This window comes from Mytilus trossulus, chromosome 2 (assembly GCF_036588685.1).
Source record: "Mytilus trossulus isolate FHL-02 chromosome 2, PNRI_Mtr1.1.1.hap1, whole genome shotgun sequence".
NCBI lineage: Eukaryota > Metazoa > Mollusca > Bivalvia > Mytilida > Mytilidae > Mytilus > Mytilus trossulus.
The window spans coordinates 62,968,083-62,991,213 of record NC_086374.1 but is presented as its reverse complement, the minus strand read 5'-3'; the positions used below and the strand labels follow the sequence as shown (position 1 = coordinate 62,991,213).

General features: G+C 32.6%; 1 protein-coding gene and 1 pseudogene across 1 annotated transcript; one reads left to right on the top strand and one right to left on the bottom strand.

The window, feature by feature from the left end:
* Positions 1-837: 837 nt before the first annotated feature.
* On the bottom strand, positions 838-7,796 carry LOC134705929 (putative nuclease HARBI1; annotated as a pseudogene).
* A 5,160-nt stretch (positions 7,797-12,956) lies between these two features.
* Positions 12,957-21,529, top strand: LOC134705313 (FMRFamide receptor-like). Its single transcript, XM_063564059.1, has 2 exons — positions 12,957-13,219; positions 19,803-21,529. Exon 2 carries the CDS (start codon positions 20,186-20,188, stop codon positions 21,296-21,298), a length of 1,113 nt encoding a protein of 370 aa, XP_063420129.1. The 5' UTR covers positions 12,957-13,219; positions 19,803-20,185; the 3' UTR covers positions 21,299-21,529.
* The last annotated feature ends 1,602 nt before the right edge of the window (positions 21,530-23,131 follow it).

Here is a 23,131-nt window from a genome sequence, read left to right as displayed (position 1 = left end):
AGCAGTTTTTCCACAGATACCAGAATTTTAGCCAAGACGCCATCTAATTAACTATTGAGTTGACCTTCTATGACCATACAAGCGATGTATACATAAACATAGATATAAATAGATTAAACTACCCATGCAATTCGAATTTTATAGGTCTGTTAAATATAAATAGAATAAACTGCCCTTGCAATTAGAACTTTATAGGTCTGTTAGATTTTGTTTTATAAATTATAAATTTATGTTTATCATGGTTTTTACTGTTATCAGAAAGAGTTTTTGTGGAATGAATTAGTCAATCAAATTATTTACCTTTGTTTCATTTTCAAGGTTGACATTCTTTTCCTTTAAATAACAATACACAGGCAACGCATGCATATTCTATATCTTTCTACAGGGTTAATTTGGAGTTCACATAAATACGGATTTAAATAGGTTGAGTTTTTCACTTGCAAATAAATAATTCATTATCAATGATTATTAGCTTTATTTGAAAAAACTGAACCATTTCAGCTGATAAAAGCAAATTATTATTTCACTATTTCACTTTCATTAATGATTGAACAAAAAAAACATACTTCAGGTTTTTTATATATCTCGTAGCTAGTGCCCCTTTAAAGATAATTTTATATAATACCCTACAGCCATATTCTCATTCATATTTCTTAATTGTGAATTACTGAGTACATGCAATTATACATAATAGTAAAAATTGAGATTTCTGTTATATAAATTGAAAATTGGTATAAATATATTTTTGGTGGAAAACAGAAACATGTTTTTCTAATTTTCATGAATCATATAGGCATATAAATAAATTTTTAGGCAAATCTCTGAATAATGTGTTCTCTAAGAGTTTGAACAGTAGCAAGGTGCAATATCTCTAATATGGTTATCTACATTGTCAATAAAATCATCTGTAAAATCTGGAAGTGGCAACTTGTCATCTATACACTTATTGTGGAGTTTAAAAACAGCTGTAACAACTATTGCAGATTTGTCAGGTGTAAATGGCAAACAGCCCCCTGTTTTATGCAAACACCTGTAATGATAAAAAAAGCAATTTTTTTTACATTGGAAATTGTTGTAATTTGCACTTAAAAAAAAGAAAATTGTTTCATTCATCATATTTTATTAATAAGATGTAGTACGAGTGTCAATGAGACATACTCTACACCCAAGACTGAATTTAGCAGAATTATAGGTAACAATACAACTTCTTCAATAAGGAGTCTTGGTGCACATGGAACAGCAAGTTATAGAGGGCATAATAATGACTTTTCATTAACATATATTTAAAATGATATTTTTTGAAATTTGAAAATAATATTTTTGTTTACCTATATCTAGATTTGCATACACCAAATGCCTGTTCCACTATGGTGCATGTTTTTGAGTGAGCCTTATTGTATTTCTCCTCAGCCAGTGTGTTGGGATTTAATTTTGGAGTAAGCAAATACTTTTTTAGACCATATCCAGAATCTCCCAGTAACCATCCATCCACATTGTTCTCTTAAAAAAAGTATCCCAATTCAGAGTTTGAAAAGATATAGGAGTCATATACACTGCCTGGAAATTTTGCTACTAGGTTTGTAAATCTGAAATAAAATAAAATGTGTACATGCATAAAGCTAAATTATTAAATAATTGTAAGAATCTTAAATATTTAAAAATTACTCCTATCCCCAAAAGCCTTATACAATTTATTATACAGTACTTATCATTAATATAACCTTTTTAAATCTTTTGATAGGGGCAAAACAAGTTTTTATAACTTTTTAAAAGATTTTATTATACATTGATCATGAAGTACATATAACATTCCACTGAGAAAAACTGCCATTTTAGATTTTATTGAATTCTTAAATCTTAACCTATTATTATTTTAATACATAGATCTTTTTAAATAAAACCTCCTTTTAATGTAAAAAGCAAATTTAAATAAAACATGTTTTAAATTTAAATAAAACTAAGTCACATACTTAAGTGAATATACTTGTATGGTAGAATATTTTGTAATAATAAGGTCCATGTAAATATGCCATGCATGACATTCTTATTGTTAATTGTTTATTTATATTAGCTGTACATATGTTGGAAAATTTTTGTTTTATCATTTTAAAAACAAAATTTTAAGTTAAGGGAAAACTCCATATATATTTGGAGGTGCTCCCAATTAAAGGAGGCTTATACCAAGAAGAAGAAGAAGTTGCCTTTCCTACCCTATTTTATGAATTTAATTTCAATGCTTATTTTCATGTTGTTGCTTTTTTTCATCAGTGAATTATAATACTATTATTTGTTATTTTTATTGTGTTTATTTTTGTTTCCTGCATATAACAGGTACATTGTAAGTATATACAGTAGCAAATTAGTAATCTCCAAATAAATATCATATCATATTTCCAGTTTTGTTTTCACTCACCTCATCTCATGATCCACAACTGCCTGTTTATTCAAGGAATGGTATCCTTTCCTACAGACATATGCAGGTTCATTCTCTTTTGGAGCAATAATGGGGATTAATGTACCATCTACTGCACCGATGACATTTGGGACCTTGGCAATACGATAAAATCCCCTTTTAACCACATTCATCTCAGCTTCTGTTGATGGAAATTTTATATTGTCCATTTCTGACACTATGGCTTTAGATACTCTTGTGATGCATCTAGACACACTGGCTTTTGAAATTCCATGCAAATCTCCGACTTCAGAGTAAAAATCCCCCTTTGCATAATATCTGAAAGAGACCAATACCTGGAAAAAAAGGGGTTGAAAAAGTTGAATACTGGGGAAACATCAAGTTAAAGTTTGAACAGGACAAGCGAGGCAATCATTGCCATTTGTGTTGAACATTTGCATTTTACTATCAAGAATCTAAGATAACTACCAGGCAAAACATATCTCTGTGTCCACATTTCAATAATGTAAGTCAAGTTGCAAAATTTTTAATAATATTTGTTTTGAAAGTAAGAAATGCTGTCTGCAAGACAAGGTTGCTAGACCATTGGCGGCCATGTTTTTAATTTATAGACAAATCGGACAATATTGTTTGGTTGCTGCCCATGCACAACTAAATTGAAGTACATTTTGCAGTTTTTATAAGGATGCTAAAATTGGTGGTATTTTTTTATCAGGTCGTTGAAGTTATCAGCGTCATCCGAAGACCAATGATTTCTAGATAATTACTTAAGTGTTAGATTGATTTTGGAAGTTTTTGTCACAACAGTTTAAGAATTAGGGGCCAAAAACAGGTCCCAAATTAGCATTTGTCTTGGGTTTTTGAACAATAACTTAAGTATAAATTTATAGAAATCTATGAAATTTTAACACAAGGTTTATGACCACAAAAAGAAGTTTTGGATTGATTTTGGGAGTTTTGATACCAACGAATTAGGGGCCAAAAGTGTCCAAAATTAAACTTTGTATGATTTCATCCAAAAATGAATTATTGGGGTTCTTTGATATGCCAAATTTAACTGTGTATTCAGATTCTTAATCATTTGGTCCTGTTTTCAAATTGGTCTACATTAAGGTCCAAATGGTCCAAAATTAAACTAAGCTTGATTTTAACAAAAATTGATTGCTTGGGGTTCTTTGATATGAGGAATCTAAACATGTACTTAGGTTTTCGATTTTGGGCCCAGATTTCAAGTTGGACCAAAATTATTAGAATAAGTATTTGGCAATAGCAAGAAATTTTCAATTGCACAGTATTGTGCAATAGCAAGAAATATCTAAATACACAATATTGGGCAATAGGTATGGAATGATGGTAAGGTGTATATGTGTAGCCGGCAGATGTCATCTGACCTTGACCTAAATTTCATGGTTGAGTGGTCAAAGTTAAGTTTTTGAGTTATGGTCTTTTTTATCTAATACTGTATGTCATAGGTCAACTATATTTTGTGTATGATATTATTAGCTCACCTGGCCCAAAGGGCCAAGTGAGCTTTTCCCATCACTTGGCGTCTGTCGTCTTTAACTTTTACAAAAATCTTCTCTGAAACTACTGGGCCAAATTAATCCAAACTTGGCCACAATCATCATTCAGGTATCAAGTTTAAAAAATGTGTCTGGTGACCTCGACAACCAACCAACCAAGATGGCCGCCATGGCTAAAATTAGAACAGAGTGGTAAAATGCAGTTTTTTGCTTATAACCCGAAAACCAAAGCATTTAGAGCATTTTTTGATAGCGGGCAAAATTGTTTATCAGGTCAAGATCTATGTGCCCTGAAATTTTCAGATGAATCAGACAACCTGTTGTTGGGTTGCTGCCCCTTAATTGGTAAGTTTAAGGAAATTTTTACTGTTTTTGGCTATTATCTTGAATATTATTATAGGTAGAGATAAACTGTAAACTGCAATAATGTTCAGCAAAGTAAGATTTACAAATAAGTCAACATGACCGAAATGTGCAATGGACCCCTTTAGGAGTTATTGCCCCTTTATAGTCAATTTTTAACCATTTTTCGTAGATCTTAGTAATCTTTTATGTAATAGGTCAATCAAATTTGGTGTATGAAAATATTTTATGATCTACATTTCAGTGACGCAAGTTTTATTTGACCTTGACCTTATTTTCATGGTTCATTGCTCAGTGTTAAGTTTTTGTGTTTTGGTCTTTTTTTAGCTCACCTGGCCTAAAAGGTTTAACGGTTAAGTCTGTACCAGATTACTAGTAATAAACTCATATGGAAGCTTAAGTATTTTTGGCGTACGTAAGTTGTTAAAGCGGCCGACCAGGGAATCATCTTGATATGACAACAGTGTCCTGACCATTGGTTAATTGTTCTCATCCAGGTCTGATTTATAAGCATTAATTTAACTATGTGTACATGCCGGTTGATGTTTATTTGACTTTACCCTCATTAATTTAATTGGTAGTTATGTCAACTTCTCTGAGTCAATTAGTATACGGTGGCGGATCCAAAGTGGGATTGGGTTCATGTTTAAATATGCTTCAGTAATTCCCTTTACATTTATATATATATATATATATATAATCAGAAGTCCCTTACTAGTCTATATAGGTGGATATAGGGGGCCCTTTCCTGGGAAAATTTGATTGCAGATTATATAGGGAATCACTGAAGCATGACTGGAACCTCTTTTAGAATAGTCAGAGGGCCCCCACGTATTAAAAGTTCTAGATCCGCCACTGGTATAGTAAAGCACTTCTGTTTTCTGTTATAATCCACTACATTTCCCACAAAAGGATGGACCCCTAGCCCCATGAATCCGCCTATGATGTAAGCAATAGGCAACTATAGTGGGTGTATGGTATGATTGTAATGAGTACTCTTTTGTCTTTAAAAGATTGTCTCACGTTGGCAACGTAAACTTGGAGCTATAAGTTTCGGGGAATAACTGTATATAGTAAAGCATGAAGTAATGATCGTTTCTTTATGATAAGAATTAAAAAAAAAGACAGCTAGACATACCAGCTTGTACACGCTGGACTATAATTTACACGCCTTTCAGCCTAATATTCCAACTGGTGGTAAGTTAATTTAAATAAGGAACAATGAGACACATATCGGACGTGGTAGGGTAATTATTTTATGTACTTGTGGGATGCAAGGCTACTAATATATGTTATTGTACATGCATGACCATGTGATGTCATAGTTAGCAATTACAGTTCCTTAAACTTACTAGATGTTAATGCAAGGATAAGTGTTCTGAGATAGACACATGCATACATGCTGTTATTAATTTAATTAAAAAAATCCTGGACGAATAATACTTTTAATACACCATCAATTTTTGGATAGGATTTTGATGACTGTATGTATTGTGAGGAAGAAGGCTACTTGAATGAGGGGGGACAAGGGGGTCCCCATAACAGCAAAACAGTGAATTAATTTGGTGGAAAACAGATAACAAGGAATTGAAAAGGGACAATAACAGATAAAAGTAAATGAAATATGAAAATAAATGTCCAGAACCAATCCAGTATAAGACTCGTAGATCTTAGTATATTATAACTTGTGGTATGGACCTGGAAATTTGTAATTTGTGTAAACAAGACATTTCGGCTGTTGAGGCAGTTCTGTTTTGGTTGATTTTTATAACAGTACAGCATAAATACTGGAATGGTCCTGGTCCAAACGATTTTAATAGGTTTTTTTCTGATGAATGTTACTGAAATTCTTCTGCAAATACAGGGCCACTCGATATTACAAGAAGAAAGACCCCAATAGATATACATTGTAAGAAGATGTGGTAAGCATGCCAATGAGACTGTTATCCATTCAAATCACAATTTTCAATTATCTTCATTTTCTACGGAAGATAGGCTGTCAAAATGCTAACATTTCAATTTCCACACAATAACAGATAACAAAATAGATAAAACTCCTATAACAGCTAACAGAGAATAAGACAATAACAGTTAACAGCTAACAGTAAATTTATTTTCAAAATAACGGATAACAAAGAATTAAAATGCCCCATAACAGCATAACAGTTAAACCCCTTGCCCCCCTCTTGGATGCCCTCGATGAAGGTGCTTATATGGAAAATACATCTTTGTTGATTTCGTTGTATTGTTCTGTCTTACTTCGGTACTATAGAATTTGTACACGTGTTCAAATGCCCTAATAAAGATTTGTTCAGAGTTAAATTTAAAATACTGGTAGATAATTTGTTATTTTTGTCTCTGATTCATGAGGGTTTTCAATTGTATATTGTTTAAATTTGTTAGCCCTTTATTCCGCAATTTTTGTCAACACATCTCTATTCTGTAAACTGGACCATCGAGACCCTCATTTCTGTTCATTTTTATGTACACCAAAAACAGACTTAGGAAAGTATGTATAGTAGTTATTGCAGGTAAGGAAATGGGACGATGAAAATAACTTATCTCTGATTCATGTTATGTAATGCATATGGTGTACTTTCATTGGAATATTTATAATGTTACACGCAGCGGAGTTACGGGGTGTATAATATTTTGTACACTCCTCCTTCATCGCCAATAGATATATATATATATATATAGATGAAGATGTGGTGTGGTGTGAGTACCAATGAGACAACTCTCCATCCAAATAACAATGTATAAAAGTCCGGTGTGTATTTTTTTTGTCCAGTGTTAGTTATTTTTTTTAACCATTTTCGTTCGTTCTTTGTTGCTATTACAATGTACTTTCTAATTTATCTCTTTGTACCAGTCGTTCAAGTTTAAGTAAAAGTTGTGCGTTATGGATCATTTACACATGTAATAAAAATAATTTTATTATGGTGTATGACTATAATAGTTAAAATATTTGAGAAATATGTTTGTTAAAACAGCTATCACGGATTTATAAATATATATCGTTAGAAGTTACTGCTATTATGAATACTTCACATAGTTTTATAGAAATGTTTGATAAAACTTTTAAAATAATTCTGATTCCCTTTTTGTAACTTATTTTTGATATTAAGTTGACGGGGAAAAGAAACAAAAACACAAAACACATATCACACAGAAAACCTGACCGTACCAGCTTTGTTTCGTATGTTATTTGTTACAAGGGAGATAAACGTTATAAGTGGGAAAATGGCAGGATCATAACAAAATAAAGGATTTCACACCTGTAAAATTGCTGGAATAGCATGACTTCTGTAGGTTGGACTCTCTATATCTTTTCTAACTAAATCAACAACTTCCAAGATCTTAATTCTTGGCATTCTGTATCGCTCAATCAGCTCAACATCTGTCATATAGTCGATTGGGTTGTTCCGATCACGGAAAATACGCGGTCTCCTCTCTTTCCTCTCTTCTTGTTCTAGCAAAGCCATGAACGCAGCCATAGTTGCTAAAAATGACACGTATTATTTCCCGTTTTATTAAAGTTTCCGATTTACGACTGCTTAAACCCAGTCGGGAATTTGCGACCAATATTCCTCGTAGGTCGTAAATCGTAAATATTTGTGAAACGGTCGCATATCGTTAAAATGGTCGTACGACCTTTTTCACGATTTACGACCCTTTGTGAAACGGTGGCCTGACTTGGAACAAGAAAACTCAGTCTATTCCAGAAATGCATGGAATGTTACAACAGTATTGCTACTTTATTTTAAAATGTTATCACTTTTATTTAAGTAACTTCAATGTTTTACCGCCATTTTGAAGCAATAGGAAGTCCATTCTATACTTTAATACGAACAAGAGTACTAATGATATGTTCCGAATAATTGACCTACCCAAAAGTGACAAACTGAATAGATTTTGTAATGAGATACATTGTAGCATCTTCGTGCCCCACAAACTTATAAGATCACGTATAAACTATTTAGTTAATAATATATGAAATAAAAGTAAATTGTCAAATATTAAATGTTTTATAATGTAAAACTAAAATATTTATCTAGTTATCTTCCTTTCACTTTATCATTAATATAGTGTTTGTCATTAAATGAATAACGTGTACTTCTTTTATATCCAAAAGATTAAGTTATAAAATAATTTTTATATTTACCCGTTGGATTTATTCAGTTTCACATTGGACTTCGGTTATTTAATCATTTAAATTAAACGTTTCTTTTCAAAAAGCAAGTATAATATAATTCCTTGCATAATTTATGATACCACCGAACGTAATGGGATCCTCTTTGTTTTGGTTCGTGTTTCAGGACTTTTTTGTTGTTGTTGTCCTTCTTCGATACGATTTACATTGCCTCTTGGTACTTATTACTTTTTCAGGGAATCGCAACTTGATATTATCCGAAATCTAATTCTGATTCCAAAACCGGAGTCCCTCCATACATTTGGCAATACAAAAAAAAACCAGCCCTTTCATTGCTTTTTTTGGCCACCAAGCACCACTCCAATCAACAATATAGTGGCTAGCACATCCAAGTCATGTGCCACATCTTATTTCATATTTCAAGCTACTGGTCATCTTGTTGGACGCTGGACTGTCCAGCTTTCTGAGAGTATTTTTTGTAACAATATATGGCCCAGATAGAAAAAGGGAGGTTTGTATCGAAAAGAAGCGATTTGATTGCAATTCATGACAAAAAATTACTAAATGACAAATTTACTTTTAGATTGATTTTTTATTTGACAAACACCCTCTCCAATATCGAATGGTCGTCCACCTTATATTGCATTAGTTATATTTTTCATGACACTTAAAATGTCGTCAAATGTGTTTGCAAGGTTAACAAGGATAGTTATATAAACTGGAACCTCATTGGTTTTAATAACATTATTTGCCTATGATTGAAAATAATTTCTGTACAGGTAAATATATTGAAGTTTAAAAATCATTTAAAGATGATGCACTCCTCTACGGAAGCGTATTAGTACGGAAGCGTATTAACGCAAAAATTTGTTTTTTTTTCTTATTTCTTATTTAAGATTCAATGGAAACTGTAGTTATTAATGGAGGAGGCTGTATATATTAAAATTTATCACTTTTGTAGTCCTTGCAAAGTAAAATGCTTGAATAACTAAATCATATCAATGACTAATAATGAACAGAATAATATAAGAAGATGTGGTATGAGTGCCAATAATACTCTCCATCAAAGTCACTATTCGTAAAAGTAAACCATCATAGGCCGAATTACGGTCTTCAACACGGAGCATGTGCTCACACTGAACAACAAACTATAAAGGTCCCCAAAAACGATATATATGTTACTACTAGTATATATATTACAAAGAAAATTGAGTAAATTGAGGTTATACCTAAGAAAAAAATCAACCCTGCTTATATAGCTATAACCGAATATAAATATACTTCCAAAGTAAGCTTTCGTTTGAGAACTGTGTAAAGTAGGTTAGATTCAAACAAGCTACCCTTTGGCAATACATGTATAGAATGAAGATGTTTTTATTAATAAAATTATGTTCTCTCTATTCAAATTGCTACCCAAGCATCTTAAAAATACTTCATTATATTAAAATGAAAATTCAATGACTTTCTATCAAAGAATTTTGATCATATTCTGAGATTTAAAAAAAAAATTCTTTATTAATAATTCATTTTAAAGCAGAAAGATCATTTTGTCTATTTGACTTGGGGGTTTCACAATTGTATGACTTTATTTTTGATCTTTCAATTTAAATATGACTATATACTATATTTATTTTCTTGTTAAATTATATACTTTTCTGATGCACAAATCAGTCTTAACTTATGTATAATTGCACTTCAAGTATTCCATTATTCCTATGCATATTTATTATAATGATTTGGCCTTGTATGTATGTTTCTTTTTTTATCTACTAGTAAATCAAATCCGAAATGAATGACAGACGGACATATATAGAAAACTTAATGAATAATTGAAATAAAGATATTTGCGTTATAACGCAAAGGTTTGCGTTATATCGCAAAGGTTTGGGTTATAACTTAAATGTTTGCGTTTAACGCAAAGGTTTGCGTTAAACACAAAAGGTTTGCGTTATATGTTATAACGCAAATATCTTGATTTCAATTATTCATTAAGTTTTCTATATATGTCCGTCTGTCATTCATTTCGGATGTGATTTACTAGTAGATGAAAAAAGAAACATACATACAAGGACAAATCATTATAATAATGGTTGCGTTATATCGCAAATGTTTGCGTTAAACGTTTGCGTTACAACGCAAATGTTTGCGTTATATCGCAAAGGTTTGCGTTATAACGCAAAGAACGCAAAAGGTTAAAACGCAATCATAGGAAGAAAAATTAAAATAAAAAGTGGCGCTAATACGCTTCCGTAGTTTTCTTCATTCTTGTTCACATTATGATTATTTTAACCTTCAGCATTGTTCAATGCACATTTAAAGATAGAAAAAAATTCAGCTCCCATTTAAAATATTTTGCAACTAAATAATAATCTGTCAGATTTGGTGTAAACAAATAACAAGACAGTTTCATAGATCAGAGGCAGATTAAGGAGGGGGGTGGCTGGGCCTACCTTTTGCTTATATAAAGAATCATTGAAGCGTGACCAAATCTGGTCCCTCTTAGGAAGCAAGTGCCCCCACTTATGAAAATTTCTGGATCCGCCACTGTAGATAACCTGCAAGCATAGTCTATTTCTATAACAGTCAAGCAGATAGGTGTTTTTTTATCTGAAAAAAAAAAACTACCATGTAAAAAAAATGCAATTAAAAGGCCTAAATTAACCCCTCAAATTCAACATTAACAGATTTTTAACAATTAAAACAAGATGCACAAAGTTTTAAGTATTGGTCAGAATATAGGGTTCTTTTGCACTTCAACAATATCACAATAACATTAAAGTGACCTTAATTTTGGACAAGGTAAATGGCATGAAGCCAAGTTTATCAACTTCTATTGTATGAATAGGAAACTGACCTTTCAATTCTCAAGGCTAAATAAGTATTTAATAGGCTAAATACCAACTTATCTGTCAAGGTAGAATTGTAATCTGAGTGATACCGGTGTTACTCAAGTCACCATAATACTTCCGAGACCAGTGAATATAAAATGAGACAACTAACATTTTGACAATACACTAGACCACTGTAGCTTTGGGAGTGCTATCGTACAGGACTAGGACATTTGAATTTATCAGTTTGGGTTTCAACCAATACATTTGATATATGAAACTATTACGTTTCTGTTTTCAATTTAGGGTGTAACCATATTTATAATCTACATTTATTTGATAATAACAGATCGCATTTACTAATTTTTATTTTGAATATTGAATTGTTACATTCTGAGGTCATCTTCGGCTGAGGAACTTGCAACGTAGTGTCTATACAATACACAACTAATTTCCTTCTTCAATAGTATGGGATCTGTCACATCTGATGGCATCTCTGAAACTTCATTTCAATGCGACACTAGAACTAGTTCGAATAGTGAACTTTTTTTGGCAGAAATGTTAATATTCTAGTTCTGAACTGACGAGAGAAATTTATAACAAAAGTGCTAATTTAAAACTCCATGAAAATTGAAAAGCTTACGGAGGCTTATTAAAGGCATGGAAAAAAAAAAAAAAAATTCAACTTTCATCCAAATTTCAGAAAAATGTTCAAATGGATGCCAAATTTCCTTCTTTTTTTTGTTGACCTTATTTATACACTTCCATTGGTTCAAATTGGTTTGGTTTTTTTGTTGTTTTTTGTTGTTGTTCAAAGCTGTTAATTTCACAAGACTTATCAATATGATCAATATAGGACCATCCACCAGGATTCCTGGTACATAATTGAGATTATATATTCTACTTACCCTACAGAACATCATACTTTCCTTTCTCAGCACAGAAGAGTGTTGTGAAAATTATCGCTAAAAAACTAAGGACGCACTTGTCGTTGTCAATGAAATTAACAACTTCGTCAAAGGTAAAATAGCTATAAACAGATTAGCATTGGTCATCTTAACTCGATAACTTTTCTCACTTTCGATGTACAGACTCACTCATTGAAATGACCAACGTTCAAAACTGGTCTTTTCTTCAAAGTGTTATAGTCAAATGACTTTGACTATAAAGAGAAAATACCATGTACTGCCTACGCTTCATGATTAGTGCAAACTTGTCCTGTTTATATTTACAGTTAAAGATCACGCAAATCAGCAATACATTATGTACCCTTGCAATGGAAGACGTCAATTAAGGTGAAGATAGAAACCAAAAAGGAAACATATATCATACTGTTACGGAATTCTAAAATGATAAATCAGCAATACATTATGTACCCTTACAACAAAAGAAGTAAGAAGCGAAAAAAGCAACCAAATAGGAAACATATCTCATACTCTTACAGAATTCTAAAATGATAAATCAGCAATACATTATGTAGCCTTACAGCGAAAGACGTTATTTAAGGCGAAAAAAGAAAACAAATAGGAAACATATATCTCTTACTACATTGTACTATAAGACAATTCTCGAATGATAAATCTAAACCACGCATTTTTGATCTCACATTTATGTCATTATATCTTCGTTGTTTTAACCTTGTAATATGTTACGTCACGTTTAATGCATTAGGCTGATTATTTCTTCCCAATCTATTGTTTGTTCGATTCCTCTGTAAAGTGGTTATGAAATTGGAATTGAGTATTTCAGTATCTGTTAGAGCGCATCTTATCATCAGAGAAATGTTTAATACAATAAATCATTATGGCACGTGATTGGCTTTGACTTGGAAATATATGGCCGCGGATCTAGGATTCTATGAGTCCAGCAGGAATAAGTCTTTTTCTATAAATGTGAGATATATTTTGTGGAATTTAATTTACATCTACAGCTGGTACATGTAAGTGATATGTATTCCAAAAAATATAAAAAAGTTAAATAAATATTAAGTAATTTATTCAATAAATATATATATTAAACGGTACCGTAGTTTACTTATCTATTTCTATATAAGTGTCCACTTGTTCTTTATTTAACTATCAGGGTGATTGAGTGACTATATCAGATTCGTAATTGTTAGTATATACTAGTTTTATTTGGCATATTCATTTGTTTAAGGGTATACTCATTTTATATAATTTACGTTGAATTCCATCAACAGAAAATATGTTGTTACAATGTGTCGAAGATGAATGTTTCGTGGCGCTAAAAAAAAAAAACCGGATTAATACCACAAGGCAAGGAGAAAGATGCTACAATAAGCTATATATAATATTTCTGAATTTGAAGTCTTGTTAGGGAACGACCATTTAACTTACAAAAAGGGGGGTATGTTTATTCCTTAAATAATTTATTCTGAATCCAAAATTGATGAGAGAGAAAAATTCTGTTTAAGAAAAGGAAGAAAAAGATGTTCCATTTCTCCCAGCCCCCTTACTTACAGTGTTAAATTTTGAACAATCTAATTGAAATGTTGATCTCTGATTACGTTATACTGCATATGAGCTCATATGCAGTATAACGTAATCAATGAGCTCATATGCAGTATAACGTAATCAGAGATCAACATTTCAATTAGATTGAAATTTTGAACAAAATAATTTAATTGATAGTGTTGAAAAAACTAAATAAAATTGAAGAATTGCTCCCTTAAGCAAGGTTGTACTGAGTATATTTGACTAAAAACAAAACGCATATCTCGAACAAGGAAATTTTGTGATATATATTTGCGCAACATTTTCATGAACTTATTAATTGATTTCATGGACCGTCTTCATGTTTATTAAACCATTAACACTTCAATTGCAGCCGTAGTACCAGACCTGGAAAACAACATAAAAAAAGAAACTACCTCAAGCTTAAATAGTGCGAATAGTTTAAAACGAATTATCAATTCAACGCATTAGACCACAACCAATTTGAACGAACTTTGATCTTTTTTTTTAATTTGTGTGAATAAAGATATGATTCATGTTAATGTATTTGTTCTTTGAATAAACTGATATATCAAATAGTAACTGTTGGCAATTTATTATGAAAATAATGTTTATGAGCCGCATCCAAGTCACTTTCCTTGATTAAGGTTTATGTACCCTTCTGTAGCCATTTTTGTACGAATTTTTCAAACTTCAATTGTATCAAAACTACAGATATAATGAATAATAGAGATAGGCCATTTAGTACATATTCCAAGGGGAAACTTGATGCAAAGAATTATTTTTTACAGTTCCATTGCATTTAATAGAAAAAGAGGACTTTGTGGCAAATGAATCAAGATTTTTATAGAAAATCTACAACCTTTATCCTTGTACTCTCATATTTGACAATTTGATGACTGATAGATATAGGATTATTGCATGCAGTGCTAGCATTGATTTCCTTAAAACAAGTTTGTAATTTTTGTAAGTTTGTAAAAGGCTGTGGATTTTCTATAAAAATCTTGATTTATTTGCCACAGAGTCCTCTTTTTCTATCAAATGCAATGAAACAGTAAAACATAATGCTTTGCATCAAGTTTCCCCTTGGAATATGTACTAAATGGCCTATCTCTATTATTCATTATATCTGTAGTTTTGATACAATTGAGGTTTGAAAAATTCGTACAAAAATGGCTACAGAAGGGTACATAAACCTTAACCTTCATCAGGAACACTTCGTCCCAAAAATTTAAAAGCCAAGCATCTAAATGAACTTGAATGTCATTCATTTCCCCGACTTCATGCGCATGTTTTACGTCCTATTTCTAAATCCATTGAAAGTAATCTGGTTAATTTGTATGTCTGGGAAAATAAAAACATCGTCTTTTTATTAGTTGAAATTGTGATTTGGACTAGATTTTTTAAGGTGAAAGTACTCCTAGGTCGGAATTGTAAGTCTTAATTGTGTCCTTTTGTTATCTTTTTTATGTGTACTAAGTACCGATCTGAGACTAGAATAACCCCTTCTTAAATATTTTTTACAATTTCTTTTATTGGTTTTAAACTATTACAGCACTGTTCCAGTTTTGGGGTGGTTGAGCGCTTACAAACATGTTTAACCCTGCTACATTATGTGTGTGCATGTGCCATGTAAGGAGCATGTAAACCAGTGGTAACCGTTGTCGTTGGCGACTGTCTGCCATAATGATGTTTTATAGGCTATTATTTGGGTTTAAGTTACCCATGGTTAACAATATAAAAAAGAAGATGTGGTATTATTGCCAATGAGACAACTATCCACAAAAGACCAAAATGACACAAACATTAACAACTATAGGTAACCGTACGGCCTTCAACAATGAGCAAAACCCATACCGCATAGTCAGCTATAAAAGTCACCGACAAGACAATGAAAAACAATTCAAACGAGATAACTAACGGCCTTATTTATGTAAAAAAATGAACGAAAAACAAATATGTAACACATAAACAAACGACAAACACTGAATTACAGGCGTACAGTTGTTCATGCAATGATCCATTCATTTCTAAATAAAGGAGGGGAGGGTCAACCTTGATTAATTATGTCCCAATACAAAAGCATTAATTGTCGAATACAAATGGGAATTCTATATCCGGAACCTGCCCCTTGGGTCGACAACGGGTGTTCGTATCCTTGTGCTTTGGTTTTTGTGGCTTATGTTACAGCAGACTCATGTATCTAATATTAAGCTAAACGACGGGATCTATCGTCAGTGGCCCAGACTCCAGTCATGCATGTATTCGTCGTGGTAAAAGGCGATACAATGGGATTTTTAAATAACAATGAGCCTTTTAGAAGTTAATTTCGTGTAAGAGAAACTTTTAGATTTGGCTAAATTGTTTATGTCCTTTTCAGTTATATAGCTATTCAAATACATTCTTGGCTATGTAATATTCGGCTTTGGGTGTTCCCGATGAAGATAAATCCAGAAAAGCGTTTCGGACGAATGGCATTTATATTGCCCGCGTCACACTGTCCCGATTTTTACGCCGATGTCGTCACGATTAGGGAAATTTTCAAAATCGGGACTGATCGTATCCAGCTCGGGCTATTCGTAATGCAATCTTTAATCATCGTAGAACCATCGGCAAAATTTTCTAGACTTCGGGGACAACTTCGGGAAGGCTTCTACATTTTTTAACATGTTAAAAAATCGCCGAAGGTGCGTCCGATGTTGAGGGTTCGTATTGAGTTCGTATCACCATCCTCACCATCGTAATGTCACCGGGAATGCATCTTTGAACATCGTATTGCATTCGTGTTTCCATCGTTTCCATCGGGCAGTTTTGACATTACGATGTCTACACGAATGAATCACGAAGCTACCAGAAGGTCTTACGATGGAAACACGACTTCGTGAAGACCTCGTAATCCTGTCGTGTTGCCATCGAATTAAAGTACGAAGGCGACAAGATGGAACTACGACGGCAATAAATTCAGCTAAATATAAGTTAATTTTCGCGCTAAAATAATTTAAAGTGCCATTTGCGATATGCACTGGTCAGTCTAATACGACAGTTAAGAAAGATGTTCACAAAAACAAGGAGCTCATATCATATGATTCTATCAGAACAAGAAAGGCGACAGCGTTGTTTATATTAATTCAAATAGAACAAGAAGAGCAGCTATTACAGGCTCAGGATTTACTTTTACAATCAAAATATTATTTTTTGTCAATTTTTCATATCAAGTAACATATTGAAAATCATAAACGCGCCGCATACACCAACACTGCATATTCACGTATATAGGGAAACCAACTTTTTCTTCATTATTCTGATTTTTTATGTATCGTCTGAGTTGTTGACACACGAACGTTTACTCCATAACCATTTTGTTTTCTATATGTCATATTTTGCCTCATTTGTTGCTTTCCCCACATCCTTCCTTTTGTATATATTGTTATGATATTCTCCTGGAAAGAACTCTTTTTGAATAAAAGGGATCAACGAACCCATTACCTTACATTTAAGATAGATCAGTAAACATGGGCATAATTATGGGTGATTAATCAAACTAGTGCACTCATTTAACAGTTCAAACAAGGCAATGCCGAGCGGTGGCATCCCCTCGTATGTAACATATTGGGGACAAATATGAACACTATATTTGTATATGACACATACAGAAAATGGTAAATTGAATATGCATCTTTGATACATAAACTATTCTTTTAGAAATCAAACAAAAGATTCAGTAACTGGAAATACCTTTAATATTGTCTTTAGAATAAGCAGGTAAAAAATTGAGCAACCAATTTTCTGTGTATTATGCTTTTTCAAGGAGAAAAAACAAGTCCATCTGCATGACCTTGACCTTTGGCCTTGAACGTAAAAAATGTCAGATCATTACAAGGAGGAACTATATACCAAATGTGGTTAAAATCTTTTGAAGCATATTGGTTTGAGAGTGTCAACAAGGGTGGTATTGCCTTGTATTACGACTGCCACTGTGACCTTGACCTTTCAACTTTAACGAGTAATACCATACCAAGTTTTAAACATTTTGGTTCTAGAGTGTCCATAACAATTTTTTCTACACGCAACTTACATGTAGTAGGCGAGGGTATGTTAAACTAAGTTTTATAAGAATAAGACAAAAAGATCGATTTCCCGCCATGCATGGCAGACTTGTACAGAAACGATATGTTGTCGAAATTCTGTTCGTTTCATAAAAAAGTTCAAAACAGGTAGAACGCATTTTTAGATCGTTTGTATACTTATCGTAAGCTGTACACGACGTCTTTTATACATCGTATGGCCATCGCGCCATCATCGTAATCAATCGTGTAGCCTTCGTGATCCATCGTGTAGGCTTCGGTTGAGTTATGAAGCTTAAATAACCGTCTTCAGTTAACCTTCGTATGTCCATCTTTTGCTATCGTATATAATCCGGCACCATCGTATAGACTTCGTTATTGATCGTACTTGCTTCGGTCACTTTTTGGTATTTTAACGAGATCGGGACCAACTTCGTACGAACTTACAATTTTCGCATTCGGGTGTCCATCGTATATAAAAATCGGGACAGTGTGACACGGGCATAAGCGATTGTTTCATCTTGTTTTCATCTGTCCGGGACACATTCTATATATATATCATTCTAGTCAATAAAATTGTTACCACAACGTTAACGTTACGCAAAATATCAGAACCAATATTTGTTACGTAAAAAGATGGCGCAATTTAAATAATAGAGAAAATCACATACAAAATTTAAGAATACAAAAATACATAACCACACATTCATATCCCTGTATACTTGAGGAGGACATATATATATAACGTTGAGTTTGAAAAAATGTAAAATAACAAAAATACTGATTTTTTCCCGCTATTTACGAACAAGATCTAAATTTGCGCTGCTTTGAATACGCGATGCCCCGGTGTCGTATACAAGTTTTTTATTCCCCACCTACGATAGCAGAGGGGCATTATGTTTTCTGGTCTGTGCCTCCGTCCGTCCGTTCGTTTCGTCCGTACAATCGTCCCGCTTTAGGTTAAAGTTTTTGGTCAAGGTAGTTTTTAATGTAGTTGAAGTCCAATCAATTTTAAACTTAGTACACAGGTTCCCCGTGATATGATTTTTTTAATTTAAGTGCCAAATTAAAGTTTTTATCCCAATTTCACGGTCCACTGAACTTAGAAAATGATAGTACGAAGTTCAGGTAAAAGTTTTTGGTTTAAGGTAGTTTTTGATGAAGTTGAAGTTCAATCAACTTGAAACTTAGTACACATGTTCCCCATGATATGATTAAAGTTTTGGCACCAACTTCATGGTCTACTGAACATTGAAAATGATAATGCGAGTTGGGCTTCCGTGTACTATGAACACATTCTTGTTTATAAATAATTTGGAAAGTGACCATAAAGAAACCTATTTATTTATCAAAGATATATTTATCTATTTTAAAATTATGAGATCTGGAGAAGATAGTTATGAGTTACCAAATTCAGCAATACATTGATGGATTTTGTGGTATGTCGTTGATTCGCTTCTCAGCCTGGTATATATACATCTAAAGACGTTTAAAGAAAAGACACTTACGATTTCGTGCGTCCAAAGTACTTTGATTTACCTATTTCAGTAACCATCAACCCCAAACGTCTGAAAGCTAAATGTGTATAAGACAGACGAAGAGCTTTACTACCAAAAGGACCAAAAACTAATACGATAAAATTAATTTAATGTCACCTTTGACAGAAGGAACTGGGATCGTGGTTTTCTCAATTATTTCTTAATTTCTCAGCAGAATAATTGCAGATTAGTTCAAACTGTGAATTAAATATTACCACTTATAATCAATGTGCGTGTCAATTTCAATTAAAGACAGATTACATTCCTCACAAAAACACACAGAAGCGATAAGAAAACAATAATTGTGCAATACACGAACACGAACACAACCACAACTGTTTTTAACTGGCTTATGACATAATTATAGTTGTTATGCGATTGTTATTGGTACATTTTTTTCTGATGAGAGAAAAAAAAACTGTTTTTCATTTGACTTTCTTTTGTAGGTAGTTGATTTACCGATCCCTCAAGTACAAGTTATCTGACAGAACCTATTAAGAAAGACATTGGTAATGCAAAATTAGTCAAATAGATCCACAAAGGTGTTTCATCATGCTTAGGAAACGTCTGATCGTCTATTTTTACGATAGTCTATCAGGGAAATAACCTATTCATCAGAAAGACATAAAAATGGATTTAGCTATTGATGATATTCTATCTGAGATACACTTTATGTACATTACGTCTGGAGTTGTAATGCCTGTCTTTATCGGACTCGGATTGATCGGGAATATTGTTATTTTAATTGTATTATGTGGGAAATCATTGCGTAGTTCACCAGTTTGTCTTCTTCAAGCTTTGGCCATACATGATATTTTAAATATGTTGTATGCAATTTATTCGGATGTCTATCCAGCTATTAAAAGTTACAATAAAGCCAATAATTTTGTACAGAACTTACAAATTAGAAGGAAAACTCAAGATGACGTTTTGTCATCTTTGGGAGGACTTAATTTTACGTCTTTACAAGTTTTTGCAATATTATGAGTCGCAGATGAATCGATCGTTGATCCAAAACTCCATCAAAACAAATTCGATAAATGATTTGACAAATTATGATTCTAGGATAACAACTTCTAAGAATATACTATCGTCCACCATAAAGAATCCATTTCCTTCAATTACAAATGACGATCGTAAACAATTCATTATTCGAAGCATAGAGCGTTTTATTGGTTATAATATAATTTACATCGGGCTTTTATTTGCATTCTGTTTGACATCTGAGAGATGTATTGCAGTGATATTTCCAATGAAAGCTGGAAATTGCTTAACAATAAGGCGTACTCGAATAGTAATCATATTAGCCGTGTGTATGAGTATATTGGTTCACGGACCGCAGTTAATTAAAGAAATATTTCTATTGTACGAGAATCCAACAGAATTATTCCAGTCTGGGAATGGTTTAATTCTTTCTTATCGCTCAACCTACGAGAGATTTTACGTTATTTCAAGTTTGTTTATATGTGTCTTTATGTTGATTTTGAACTTTTTGTTGCTGTGGAAAATAAGGTCATACAGAAAGTCTTTAAGAATGACAAAACATACAAAAAAGGTAGAACGAAACGAAGTGAATGTATCTTTGCTTATTGTTGTTTTGATATTTTTCCAATTACCACATAACGTGTTTGTGATAATTATATCTTTTATTACGAGGGAGGTATATTTAGAAGATTTCACAACAATTACCCGAACGTCCGTCATAATTCGGTTGTTGTATATAATCCAGTCAGCATTTAACTTTGTCATATACTGTTTATTTGCCAAAAGATTCCGAGAAATCATGCATATTCATTGTATAAAGATGTCAAAGAAATTCTGCAGAAAGAACTGCGGAGACAAAGAAGTTTCGTGTGAACCAAAAAATGTGAAATCAATTGCAAATTTCTTAAATATAGAAATAGAAATAGGCAAAAAAACTGACAAGTCTACTTCGCTTTGATATAAGTATAACTTCAGTTTTTGAAAGTACGAATTTTTGGTTCTGTGGATTCATTTTCATTCGTGGTTTACTAATTTTCGTAGTTTTCGTTCATACAGGTGAACTACGAATTTAAATGTTTACAAAAAAAAATCCTCAATCCACGAAAATTAATACCCGTGAAAATTATTGAATCCAAGGCATAGTTATGTCATGGAATTATCCTTATATTTTTTGTATTGATTTTTGCTCATCTTCAATATGGCTGTGATAATGTGCTCAGGACGTTTAATTAAAAAAAAAACACCATGTGTGAACTTTACTTTAAATGGCACCTTATATTTCTTTAAAATCAAAGATCATTTATTATTTTTTGACATGTAAATAAGATTTTGTATCTTCACTTTTGATCCATTTTTATTGCGCAAGTTGCAGATTCAGTTTTTTATTTTTGTAAACACTTTTATATGATTTCTTATTCTTATTTCAACACGAATGCACCAGTTGAAATATCTCGCCTGCTTTTCTCAGAGACCATGCTTGTTTTTATGATGAGATTCTTAAAGATACAAAGGTTTTTCTAATAGTATATCGCAGAATCTTAAGACTACCAATGCGCAATACTTATACGGCATCTGGAAAAAAACAAACCTTACATTAAAACGTGAGTTTGACAATTGAACTGTGAAAATGAGGTCAAAGTAAGAATAACCCTGCCAAAAAGACATGTTGAAGGCCGTACTTTGACCTATAATTGTTTTACACATTGTGATTTGGATGGAGAGTAGTCTCATTTGCATTCATACCACATCTCCTTATTTCTATGTACACCTTGCAATATTCTGCACATCAAATATCTTTAACCTATTGATTAAAGAAATTTTGCCTAGTAAACTTTTGAATTGCTCACTATATGGTAGAAGTTGTTATCTTGCAATATGCAATTTATATATTGTGTTGCCTTTTATTTTCACTCTTCTAATTATATCCATCAGCAATTCCTTCATTGTTATTCACCCTGACCCTGATCATCTTAGTATTATAAATAAAAAGCTTTTTAGGAAAAAGAAACTGAATGGTTGATTGAACCTGGTTTTATTGCTAGCTTAACCTCTCACTTGTATGACAGTCGCATAAAATTCAAAATAAAACAAGCAGAAGTAATAGGTAAAAATGTCAGAAATCGGGGACAGCAGTCAACATTGTGTTACAAACTTAATTCCTTAGTAATTTCTGTGTCATTTGGTCTTGTCATTTGGAGTTGTAACTCAAAAAGGAATAAATATTTAGATCGGTGACTTTATATAAGATAATAACTTAAAGATACTTATACCTCAGGAAGTGTTATAAGGCAGCAACCATTTGATTTTCCGGGGGGGGGGGGGGGGGGGGGGAGGCTATGGATTTTCAAAAAAGTTTGTTTCCAGTTTTTGCCTGTTAATATTCGCTCATGGGGAATAGCATTCACAATTGTAATGCAACATGACAAGTTTGATATTTATATATAAAAAAAGCAGAAGTGGTATGCTTGCCAATGAGTCAACTCTCTACACGAGACCAAATGACACAGAAATTAACAACTATAGGTCACCGTACGGCATTCAACAATCAGCAATGTTCAAACAAGAATGTGTCCCTAGTACTCGGATGCCCAATCCGCACTATCATTTTCTATGTTCAGTGAACCGTTAAAATAGGTTAAAAACTCTCATTTGGCATTAAAATCAGAAAGATAATATCATAGGAAACATGTGTACCAAGTATCAAGTTAATTGGACTTCAAATTCATCAAAAACTACCTCGACCACAAAAAATAACCCGAAGCTTGCAAACGGACATACGAACGGACGCATA